General features: G+C 36.2%; 1 protein-coding gene across 6 annotated transcripts in view; it reads left to right on the forward strand.

The window, feature by feature from the left end:
* The window catches only part of erc2 (ELKS/RAB6-interacting/CAST family member 2), a 56,716-nt gene that overhangs the window by 36,218 nt on the left and 7,751 nt on the right, over positions 1-12,747 (forward strand). For 3 of the 6 annotated variants that reach the window (XM_052569389.1, XM_052569391.1, XM_052569393.1), the window contains 7 exons: positions 1,640-1,675; positions 2,846-3,048; positions 9,553-9,564; positions 10,285-10,405; positions 10,517-10,677; positions 10,823-10,970; positions 12,135-12,701. In XM_052569389.1, coding sequence (XP_052425349.1) covers positions 1,640-1,675; positions 2,846-3,048; positions 9,553-9,564; positions 10,285-10,405; positions 10,517-10,677; positions 10,823-10,970; positions 12,135-12,701 — 1,248 coding nt within the window. The remainder of the gene's footprint in view (positions 1-1,639; positions 1,676-2,845; positions 3,049-9,552; positions 9,565-10,284; positions 10,406-10,516; positions 10,678-10,822; positions 10,971-12,134; positions 12,702-12,747) is intronic. The other 3 variants (XM_052569392.1, XM_052569395.1, XM_052569390.1) reach the window with 2 other exon arrangements.

Below are 12,747 nucleotides of genomic sequence, written 5' to 3' on the forward strand. Positions count from 1 at the left end.
TCCCGGGGAATCGAACCCCCAACCTTGCGCTTGATAGACCTTGCTCTACCAATTGAGCTACAGGAACACTATATATATATATATATAAATTGTGCGCAAGATTTACTAATTTGTTCGCTCATTGTACTAAAATGTGCACACGATTACTATTTGTTCCCTCGATTTACTATTGCGTTCGCTCGATTTGCTAAATCGTGCGCACGATTTAGCAAATCGAGGGAACGAATTAGTAAATCGTGCACACAATTTATAAATCGAGTGAATGCAATAGTAAATCGAGGGAATGCTATAGTAATCATGTGCACGTTTTAATACAATGAAGGAACGAAATAGTAAATTGTGCGCACAATTTATAAATCAATTGAACGCAATTGTAAATCGAGGGAACGCTATAGTAATTGTGTGCACGTTTTAGTTTATTGAAGCAATTTAGCAAAAAAGTGTATTTAGAATTGTAGATAATTATTTTCAGGAATTTCATATTTGTGCTGTTTTTCTTGATCTATTTGATCTATTTTTACTTATTTATTTTTGTTCATTATAATATACACTACCTTTCAAAAGTTTAGTCACTAAATTGATCAAAAGGGATGATAAAGATTTTTGTATGTTGTGCTTAAATGCTGTTGTTTTGAACTTTCAATTCAATATTTTATTTTTTTTGAATGCATCACAATTTCCCCTAAAATATATTAACATTGATGATAATAAGAAAAGTTTAAGTACCAAATCTGCTTATGATTTCTGATGACACTGAATACTGAAGTAATGATGCTGAAAATTCAGCTCGGGTGCATTACAGAAATAAATTACATTTGCAACGTATATTAAAATAGAAACTAATTGTTTTGCATTGTAATGTTATTTCACAATATTAAAGTACACACTATCACAATATTAAAAAATAATGTACAGACCACAGACTTTTGAAGGGTATTGTACAGTATGGAATAGCAATCTTTTTGTAAAGTTTTTAAATTATATATTTTTTAAAGACCAAAACTTTTTGTAGAAAGGGGTTTATATACTCAGTGTCACAGATTTGCTGATTTGAGTGGTGACAATGCAATATCTTTTCTATTTCTGTTCATTTTGAATGAATCCCAGGTTTTCTGTGCTCTCACTCTGTATATATTCTGGCTGTATATAAGAATATCTGCATTTTTAAAAATGATATCAATCAACCTGTAATAAGTACCACTGAAATGACTTTCAATAATTTAACCAGTTGTGTCATTGAATGTGTTTTCTGCATCAACTTAATAGTCACGCATTTTAGAGGGCATCATGGGAACTTTATGAAAGTAGTGATGAGTTCCTGTTTTTGTCTAATTTCTCTTATTTTATAATACCTATGTCTCAAACCCTAGTGAATCGCCTACCTAAATGGCATTTTTGGGTATCAGAGGTGTTTATCAGAAATGCTGTTTTGGTAGGCGATTCGCTCTGATTTGACACTCTATTGGCTTCTTTTTGTTCTTATGTTGCTCTCTAATTATTTACTGTATATTCTCTTGTGTAGAACATTATCATTATCCTGAAAGATGAGCTAATGATAAAGCGTGTGCTGTTTTACTGAGTCCCTTCATCCTCCTCCTCCTCCTCCTCATTTCCCATGATTCCCTCCTTTGCAATGTAGCAAGCAGAGCAGCTGTTCAGTCAAATGAACAATCCCGTAAGTGTCTCTCTGGATCTGTACTAGCACATATTGAAAACATGAGGACACTATACTCTTATTTTCTTTCTACTTTAAATTATCAGAATTCAACCCTGATGCTTTAGAAAGAAAGGGGTCTGAATCTATGGTCTGATCAACTTTACAGTTCAGGAACCATACAATATGTGTTTAAGGTGCAGCTTTTAATTATTATGGAAAATGTCAAGTAAAAATATATCGAAGTCTAGCTATTTTTGGAGGTTTTTGTTGTTGTTGCATAAGTAGAGGTCTACAGGATGCAACAGTTGTAAGTTATTTAGAGGAAACATAAATAATATATAGTAAATTGTGCTATACAAAAATTAAATGTAAGTGTGAATTACTCTTCCTTAGTTTAGGTGCAATACAGATCTTTTCAGAATCTTGCATGTGCATCCTGTTTAATATGTTTATTATTTTAATGATATAGCCTAAAAATCAGGATTAAAACAGAATGAATTGGGATTCAAGGGCATTCTGTGAAATGCGGAAAAACTGTATTGTTTCCTCATGCTTCCAATGTTTACTAATCGGTTTCTGAAATTAATACCCATATACATGAACACGCATATTTCTGAAGGCAAACGCATTGCAAAGAATCTTACCACTGAACCATGGAGTTCAAATCCACGTTTGCATGTTGCGTTGCATGTTCCTCTGTCGTGTGTTTCCTCTCATGTCGTGATTCAGGTGTCAGCTTTGACCTGTTGCAACCTCGCAATGTATTTCTTGGGTTATTTATGTTGTCGCTTTCTTCAGTTTTGCATTGTGTGTGATCCACTGTGCATTCATTTTCAACATGCCAGTGTAAACTGTGTCTCAGAATGCCCGCAGTGTTTTAATAATTAAGCAAGGCTGCATTTCAATATTGCAAAGAAAATGATGCATAAGTGCAACTTCCTCTGTTTGTATAGTATAACGTGATCTCTTATATTTAGTTTCACATGCAGCAGGAAAAATAAGTGCATTTAATCTTATATTTAAAGCTTGGCTAATTATCTGCTTTGTGGAGCCCTCTAGTCTGCATACTGGTGTATGCACTGGAGAGGCATTCTGAACTGAAGATGCTTCTTCGGGAAGTTTTGATTGACTGAGACTGTGTGTTTTAACTGGTTTCTGTGGTGATGCCTTCCCATGATCATCATACAGAAGGCTCATGATATGGAGGTGCAGCAAAGCTCACGTGGGAACCCTGAGTATGTGGACCGGGTCAAACTTCTAGAAAAGGAGGTGTCCTTCTACAAAGACGAGTCCAGCAAATCCCAGGCCGAGGTCGAGAGGTTACTGGAGATTCTGAGAGAGGTGGAGACAGAGAAAAATGACAAGGATAAGAAGATCGCAGAACTGGAAAGGTGAGAAAAAGCCACTTGTTTAGTTTTTAAATGCTTTTGAAAGTGTGAAGGGCCATTTACACAACCACATCTGGACACACTTGACTAAATTCATTTTTGCATTTTTGTGCATCATTTTTTAATTTTTTTTTATAAGTTTGAAAATGTAACATGCAAGCATTTCTTTACAAAAAGAACATTTTATTTGAAAAAAGTTTTTTAATTTTTAATTTTACATTTTTTAAGAATGATTTTGGCCATATAGTGTGATAGTCTTTCCACCACAAGATAAAATAATAATTATTAAAGGTAATTCTTAAATAGTAATTTCTTGTAATTCTGTGTTTATATCTCACAATTTATATCTCAAATTTATATTTATATCTCACAACATTATCTTCTGGGAGAAAAATGTAATACTTATGAGTGTATATCTAGAAGTTTTCTTAGAATTGCAAGAAAAAGGGACGGACATATAAAATGTTAACTCAGAATTGCAAGAATACAAGTCAGCTTGTGACATAAAAAGTTACATTTTAATTTAATACTTTTTTATCCCAAGGAATAAATGGCTTCTATAAGACAATGAAGGAAAAGTTGCCAACACGTGTCTTCAATAACTTCAAAAACACATATTCATTTATTTATTTAAATTTGTTAGTGAAGCTGCCATTAAGTGTCTTTAAGTTGTGCAGAGCTTGAATATGAATATATATATATATATATATATATATATATATATATATATATATATATATATATATATATATATATATATATATATATATATATACATATATAAGATATTTAACGTATAAAATATACAATATTTGGTTTAAAACAATTGACACTGTATGTCAGTTTACATGCTTACATTTGTGTTTTTACTATGTATTTCTAAGATGTTAACATTAGTATTAGTAAACAATGAATAAATATGTCCAAACATTAGTAGTGTAGTGTAAATATTGGAACTCAATTGAATTTTTTTAAGATTTGACAAGCTGAAAATATTTATTATTTATTATAATTTAATTATTACATCAGTTGACAGTTTCTACTGTACTTAATATCAAATTCTGCTGGGGTATACAGTAACATCAAAATGCTGATATCAAGAGCCGTTTTTTTATGCAGTACAAACCATGCTGTACTCTCAGAGATGCTGTCAATAATGCATCTCCTAGAGGTGAAATATGATGGTGATTGCAAATATTTATGCTGTTTCCTGGAATCATGCATTCATGAGGTCATCAGTATTCTGTGTGACATGTTCTGAATATTGATATGGAGCTCGTGTTTAGTGGTTGTGTATTGCCTCTCTCTTCATGCGCTGTGATGATTGATTCACCCCAAAGATTTGTGTGTGTTTTGGCATGATCATGTACAACTGCCTCCATATCTCTTTTTTCTTCTTCAAAATTCTTATTTAGTTGTTGAGCAATTCATCTAAGATATTAAGTCCATGCTAGTGCTGTAGGTTATACATCATCCAAAATGGGCATTCACACTAACAGCAAAGTGACCATAAATCACTGATTGTGATTTGCATATAATGCTGTATATATATATATATATATATATATATATATATATATATATATATATATATATATATATATAGTAATGCAGGCAATATTTTTTTTCCCAGTTTAACAGCATTAAAAATATTCAGTGCAGTTAACGCAGGGGCGGAGCTAAGATTGGCCACCCCACTCACAACTGCTGCTTCTGTCTCTTTTTTTTTCTTAATAAGAATAGCATTTATTTAGATTCAAAATAATCAAATAAGCGAATCAAACGAGTGCAGAAATGGTATAGGTGATGAGGTGCTCAGTGAACTGTGATCAGATGAGATGTTGTCAAATCTGTGCTATTCAGTCGCAAACACAAATATGGTGCCAATCGCTTAAAGTAAGAGCAGCCAAATATCCCAATAACCCAGCTGCTGTGATGTCTGTTAATCAAAGAAAAAAATAGGAAATCAGTAACATTTGCTTTATTCAATTTCTGTATATTTTTCACAGGTGATTATGACATTTATCATAATGGGTTTATGTGAAGATTGTTTTAAGTTAACTTTGATTAGAAGTAAAAATAAAAATAAAATAAAAAAGCTATCAATTATACTGTTATGTTGAATGGCTATTGTCTATGGTTAAATATAAGGAAATAAATAACAATTTCCCAGACACATCAATAGTATTGGTATTAGTGATAGATGCCATTAAAAAAATATTACAAATATACTATATTTATGTTGTTTAAACAATCATTTGAAGATAGAATGTGAAATTATTGCAATATAAAAGTATATTTAAAAAAAACTTTAATGTTAGGTGGGATTAATCGTGATTAATCGTGATAAATTTCAGGAAAAAAACGTTTGATTAGTTAGTTAATCAAGTGACAGCGCTAATATATATATATATATATATATATATATATACTACACGCAAAACATTGACTAGTCATAGGCATTCCAAGTGAGTTTGATTTATCCATTTATGGCCCTGTTTACACTTGGTAATAAGATGCTTTTTTGTCAATCTGATCACAAGCGGATAATGGAGACACATACCCATTTATACCTGGCATTTAAATCCATCTCTTCTGTCCATTTTTGACCATTTCTGACCAGATTACCACCCGTGGTGCTGATTATATCAAGAGAAGGGTAAATGGGCAGATCCGTCTGTCGGCATCAAAACACGAGCATGTACTTATAAGGGAAACAGGTTAATTTAGCTCAAAGGGAATCTTTTAAGATTTTAAGGGGAATTTGAACAGAATCACTGTTTTACGGCTGATCACTGAGACGCCCTGCGATTCACTGAATGAGCCATTTAACATCAAATCTGCGCTGGATATTAATATCCAAACTATAGTGAAAACACTATTAAAAACATGATAGTCAAATGTGTGGGTTTCATAAATGGTATGGAGTTAAGCAATAGACTGATATTCCTTTAGAAGTCATTTTGAGTTCATTAAAAGTTCTTGTGCTATTCTCTGACATAAAGATGTTCTGTGTGGACCAGAGGTTAAAAGGCCCCCTTAGAAGTTTCAGTCTAGTTCTGCTAGTTGGGGGGAAGTCAATCCAAGGATCTTGTTTACTCTCATGGCTTTACATGTGAGGGTCAGACTGTCCATCTCTTTGAGTACTTGCCCCACATTTGACAATCTCTTCTCTGAATTGAAATTGTCAGTAATTGTTCTAGTGGTGTTAATGTTGAAAGCTGTTCTGTGAAAGAGTTGGTTGGTTGGTTTTCTTGCTTCTGACTTGTGGCACTAGGACTTGATTTACAACATACTGTTGCCTTTATGAGGAATCGACTCGTTAATTTGTCTGGTTCAGGTCTGATACGCTGCATACTTACTGCTGTTGTTTCTTTTTCATGTTATCAGAATAATACTTCAATACGTCAAAGCTTAAATCCCGTCTGGTAAGCACGCATCCTTGTACTCTTGCAATGATTACAGGTAGGTAGGTGGAGAGTTGGCTGTTTTTTGTGGCTGCTCAAATACATTCAACCACATCAGCATCTACACCACGAAAGCAATTCAATCGAATGCGTTTTCGTCTACCTCTGGAAGTGTTTGAAAGTGGACAAGCTCAAAACATTTCAAGCCCTGTTTACACTGTGTTTAGCATTGTCCACTTGTGATACGATCTACCAAAACGCATCTCAATACCAAATGTAAACAGGACCTATGATGTTAAATGAAATGCTGCAGTTTGCCGTTTATATAAACACGTTTTGTTCCCATTCAGCAGTAATTCCTGTCAGTGTGAACAGCCCTTATAATAGTTTTGAGCACTGGACAGTAAGTTCAGTACCTCATAGGTTCCAGCTCTGGCTCAAAGTCTTGTTGCTTATTCATGGTTGACCTACTCATGCTTTAGTGTTAATGTGGTTTGATTAACCATGTGTGTTTCTGTTTTGTTTTTTACCGTCTCGCCAACTCTTTCTCTGTTCTGTCTGTTGATCTTTCTCTTTTTCCAACCTCCTTCTCTTCCTCGTGTTCTTCCATTTTTTTCCTCTTCTGTCATAAAACACTCCTTTCTTGTTCAAAAATTCTTGTCCATCTTCATGCTCTTCCTATTCTGCATCTATCTATCTATCTATCTATCTATCTATCTATCTATCTATCTATCTATCTATCTATCTATCTATCTATCTATCTATCTATCTATCTATCTATATATCTATCTATCTATCTATCTATCTATCATCTATCTATCTATCTATCTATCTATCCTGCCATCTTCATTCATTTTACCTCTATCCATAACTTCATAATTCATACCCCCTTCACTGTGAACCAGCCCCCCTCCCCCCGCTGCCCGCCCCTTGCCCCGCCCTGGTGGCAGAGCCCCCTCTGACCCTCCCCCCTCTGTGTCCGCTGCCCCCCAGCAGATTGGGGGCATGGTGTGGGACTTCCTGGGAAAGTGAGTGCTCTGTCCTGGCACCACGGCTCGGCTGCATTTGTCTGTCTGCAACTGCTGTGTGCTTGATGCCTTGATGCCTCCGTTGCACGGCTGTCTCTCATTCACTGGTTTTTCTTGTTCTTTTTAATGTGACACATACATGCCAGATTGCATGGATGTAAAAATATGTGGACTGAGAAGGCCCTTTAAATAATATTGTGTGTGTAATGTGTTTTGTGGTTGTTTAAGCTTTTTCTTGCGCATGTGTTGGACTCTCTTCCAAACCCTAGTGAGATGCTTTGCAGTCTAATGTCTACATAGGTATATATAGGCAACATCCTAAACAAGATGGAGCCTCATAAGTGGCTGATTAAAAATGTTAGTGGCCAGCAGCAATACAGTCACACAAACAGTGCTCAAGAGATCTGAAAGAGAGGCTTGATGCTGTTGCTAACTACTCATCAGACTCATGCATTTGTAAAAGTATTTTCTACTCTTTATTTACAGAACCCCTACATTGTTGAATGGTAATATATAAAAGGAAACATTTAATGCTACCTTTACCTGTAGGTTTTGTCCACAACTGCATATTTCATATATTGCTGTCTATCTACATCCTTTTGGGAGTGTACCTATGGTGCATAAACTATGTTGCCTATAGGCAGGAAGCTCACTAGGCTTTGAAACTGAGCTAATGTGTACATCAACCAGAGTGCACATTTTCCTTTTATGATTATATCTGTTCTGTTCCAATTTTTTTTTTTTTTTTTAAGATAATAAATATAGAACATGAACATTTTATCTAACGGTTCCATAGTTTCAGCACTATTTTCTTTCACAATATTGTCATACATGTGATAGCTGCACACTTGATGTATCTGTCATAATTTTGGCATTGCAACATTGTTGATGTGCAGTCATTCTCTAAAATTACACAAAAATTAAAGAAATAGTTCACCTAAAAATACAAATTCTGTCATCAGAGTCTGATTTCCTTTATTTTATAAAATATAAAAGGAGGAGTTGAGTTTATACCAAAGTTTTATTAATTGTTCTAATTCTATGAGGTTCACACCACAGCTAAATCAAAATGACACAGAGGAACAATATTGTTGGAATCACTTTCAGACTTCTTGATTATTATATTCCAAGTCTTCTGAACTCTTAAGGATTCGATTTTGAGTCATTGTTACTAAAAATCTCATATTGAGTCCTTTGTCTTCTATTGAAGACAGAAAATCATACGTTTGAAACTACATTTTGGTGAGTAAATGGCGACATTGTTTTTATTTTCTGGTGAACTGTTCTTAATTACCCTCAATTACATAGTGGTTTTCACATAGATCTGTGAACTAATGCTATTTTCAGCAGCCTTGGTGTATTTTATTGTACCCTGCTTTTATGAGGTTACATGCTTCTGTGATCTCTGCGCTTGCTGCTTGGTGTTGCTGACAATGAGCTGAGCCTCGTTTCCTGACCTCTGAACACCCATCTCACATGCTGAACCTCTTGACCAGTCATCTTTCTGCTTCCTAACACAATCTCTCCTCCCTTCCCTCTCAATCTCCTGAATGATCCTCTCCATCTCCTCGCACCTCAGCCTTGCGAAATTCCCCTCAAATCGGCCCTCTGCATGAGTAGTTCTGCAGCATTTCAGGCCCTGTTTTGCTCTGTGAACGAGCTGGGTGCTTTAGGTAGGGTTTAGTGTTCCTCTAGTAGGTGTGCACCCTCATGCCTGATCGCTCTCGCCCTGTTTGCCACCCCGTGCGATCCCACCCACTGCGGCTCGGCTGGTTGTGTTGCTGCATGTTGGTTCTCTCACGGGGCCCTTGCAGATCTGGACTCAGTGGCTTATCCACTGACGGTGATTATTTGAGATTATAGCGTCATGCATCCTGCCTTGCTGACCTTGGGAGCCGTTCTAAACCGCTCCTAGTTTCTCACTTGACTCTTTCCTTCTGTTTTCTGCTTTGTTTCGAAGAATTCTAAAGTTTTATTTCTCCTTTCCTTCCTATTTGCTGTGTTCTGGCTTCTCTTCCTTTACATTCCTGTCCTTCCTGCATCCTTCCTTCCTCCTCTTTCTCCTCCACCAGTCTTGCTCCTAGGTAAGTTGGTTGTTCCTCAGGTGTTGTTCACCCTCCATTATGAGCAATAACCAAGCGTGTTTTGCTTGTGTGATGTTAGAAAAATAACTGTATTTTCCCTCACATTTGCTTCTAGTGTGTTTTTGTTATGATATTTCATGGTGATGTTGTGTTGTTGTTTGAATTTAATAATCACACATACAGTGACCCTAAAATGTATTTGGACACTCAAAACACACTTTAAGAAGTCAGAATGTCATTGCATTATATAATACATTTTATATGTAATAATAAAGTCACTTTGGAGTGGATGCATTGAAAACTCAAGTAATTCTTCAATTATTCTTAAATCAAGGTACATTTACCGTACTTAAGAAGCAAATTGCATAAAGTCATGAAAAAAAAACCTACAAATGGGGTAAGAAAGCTAAACTTGTTTTCCCTTTGAATTAAGTTTATTTTTCTTACTCCATTCCACACAGACGAAAGAAGTACATAGACATAAGGGTGAGCAAATGATATCAGAATTTTGATTCTTGGGTGGACTAGTAATTTTAATACCTTATGTCATTTGCTTCTTAGGTAAATGTATGTTAATTTAAGAAAGTTATTTGTACTAGACAACGACAAAAAATATGGTATAATAATTAATTTCGATCATTGTATCATGTTTGGTTGAATAGGGTTTTGTGATTGATATCAAATGTAGCAATTCAGGTGACACTTTCTATTTTTTCTAAGGCAAACCAAGGATCAAAATAAAAAGGGCCCAGGCATCAAGATGGGTCCTCAGATGGACAAGAAAGGCCCTGGGAATATCTTGCAAGACCAACGGAAGGACAATCCAATGGACAACCCAAAGGTGTGTTGTTTTTATTTAATGGCTTTAATTTTAGTCTTAAATCAAGAGAAAACAAGAAAAACAAAAGGGTCTCTCTTGATTTTCTTGCACACATTTGTCTTTCTTTGACAGATGGAGGAGTTGACGAATGTTTTGGAGAAGACGAGGCAGGAGTTGGAAGCCACTAAGCAGCGTCTGTCCTCCACCCAACAGTCTCTGTCTGAGAGAGACGGCCATCTGACCAACCTCCGACAGGAGCGCAGGAAACAGCTCGAGGAGATCTTGGAGATGAAGTAAGAATCCTTGCAGCCAGACTCTGTTCCTTCATAAATATTTGATGCCTATCATGTTTTGTTTTTTTTGTTGTTGTTGGTGTTGAAAGCTGCTCAGTGTACATGCAGCATGCATACAGTATCTCAAACGGTCTGTTCTCCTCAGACAACAGGCTCTGCTCGCTGCTATCAGTGAGAAGGATGCTAACATCGCTTTGCTGGAACTGTCCTCCTCCAATAAGAAGAAGACACAAGAGGAAGTGCTGGCCCTGAAAAGAGAGAAGGACAGACTAATGCATCAACTCAAACAACAGGTCGGTCGATTTCTGTACTCAAAAAACCATTTAATGACACCTAGAATTAAGATATTGTAGAAGATATGATTCATTTTTCATAGGCGTGACAAATTCCGGCCAAGTCAGTAATTATTATCTTGTGTTCAATAAATGTTAAATGGACAATATTGTAGAACTGTATGATTTTGGTTTTAAAAAGGGTCATAAAACAATCAAAATGAGTAAAAAGTAAGTAGTTTGTATGTTACAAGTACATTTGGGGAACACAGCTATAAATTGTAATGAATGAAAGAAAAAATATAAATTTTCTAAACAAATATTAGTATTGTAATTTTACAGTTCACAATCAAATATTTTATTATTTTATAATACAGTAGTTTTATTGCAATATATATATATATATATATATTTTTTTTATTTCTTTGACAATGCATATACATTTAATATATTTTTATTTAATGACAATAACAAAATCATAATTATTATTTTATAGACACAACGAGTACAAAACCTCCTGAACAAAAAACATACGTGAACAGGAAGGAAAAAATATATTTTCTAATTTTTTTTGCTCAAAATTATAGATTTTAATGAAACCTATCTATATCCAATTGTTGATTTAAAAAAGAATGCTTTAAGCTAGAATAAAACTTTTTTTTTTTTTTTTTTTTTTTTTAAGTAGAGGCTTTATTTTGGTGTATTTCATATTCAATTCATACAGCTAAATATACTGTAGGCTTTCTTTGAGAATCATCAAAATCGCTGGTGGTGGCTGGCAACCTTTTTTAAAAATGCTGGCAGGGAAAGAGTTAAAATAGCCAGAAGTAATTAAATATTCAATATCAGCCAATAAACTGAAAAAAGGCGGTTACATACATTATTGTGTATTCCTATTTTCAGCTTCAGAAGGGTGTTCTTCCCCAAATGTGGTCATATCAGCTTACAGCTTTGAAAGAATGAGTCAAAGAAAGTATTAGAAAATCTCTTGTACTCCCCCTGAGGCATGTAGCCACCTGATACCTTGTGAACTCAGCTTTGTATCCTGGCTTTATTAACTCCTGGAAATTGAGTAAAAGCAAACTGATTACATTTGTACAAGCCATTAAGAGATGTCTGATGATCTCAAACCATGTATCAAAAATATGCTGCTTGTTTCTTACTAACTTTTTTTATCCATTTTAGACACAGAGCAGGATGAAACTTATCACTGACAACTACGAGGATGACCATTACCACCCTCATGCTCCACCTCCCCACATGCAACCTCAACCAATTCATCCTCAACCCCAACCCCAACCGCCTTACCCACATCCCCAACACCCCCACCAGCCTCCTTACCCACACGCGCCCCATCCCCAACACCCACAGCCTCCACCCCACCACCCTCAACACCCGCAGCAGCCGCCCCAGCCTCAATATCCCCACCCACAACACCCTCAACACCCACAACACCCTCAACACCCTCAACACCCCCAACACCCGCAACCGCCCGGCCCACACCAGCACCCACCTAGACCCCAGCCACCCCATCCTCAACACCCTCATCCTGGGGTCCCTCCGCAGCAGCATCCCCACGGCCCTCCGCCTCAGCAGAGCCCCCACCCTCAGCCCATGCCACACCAACAGCAGCACCCCCATCACCCCCCGCACCCCGGCCCACAGGGCCCACACCCTCGGCACCCTCCACCACACCATCGGGGTCCAGGCCGTGGACCCCCGCATCCCGGACACCGACCCGCTCCAGACCAGGTTTGTATGGTCTCTTCACTTTAATATGAATTTTGTGTCTGCACCT

This window comes from Carassius gibelio, chromosome B11 (genome assembly GCF_023724105.1).
Source record: "Carassius gibelio isolate Cgi1373 ecotype wild population from Czech Republic chromosome B11, carGib1.2-hapl.c, whole genome shotgun sequence".
In the NCBI taxonomy this organism is placed as follows: Eukaryota; Metazoa; Chordata; class Actinopteri; order Cypriniformes; family Cyprinidae; genus Carassius; species Carassius gibelio.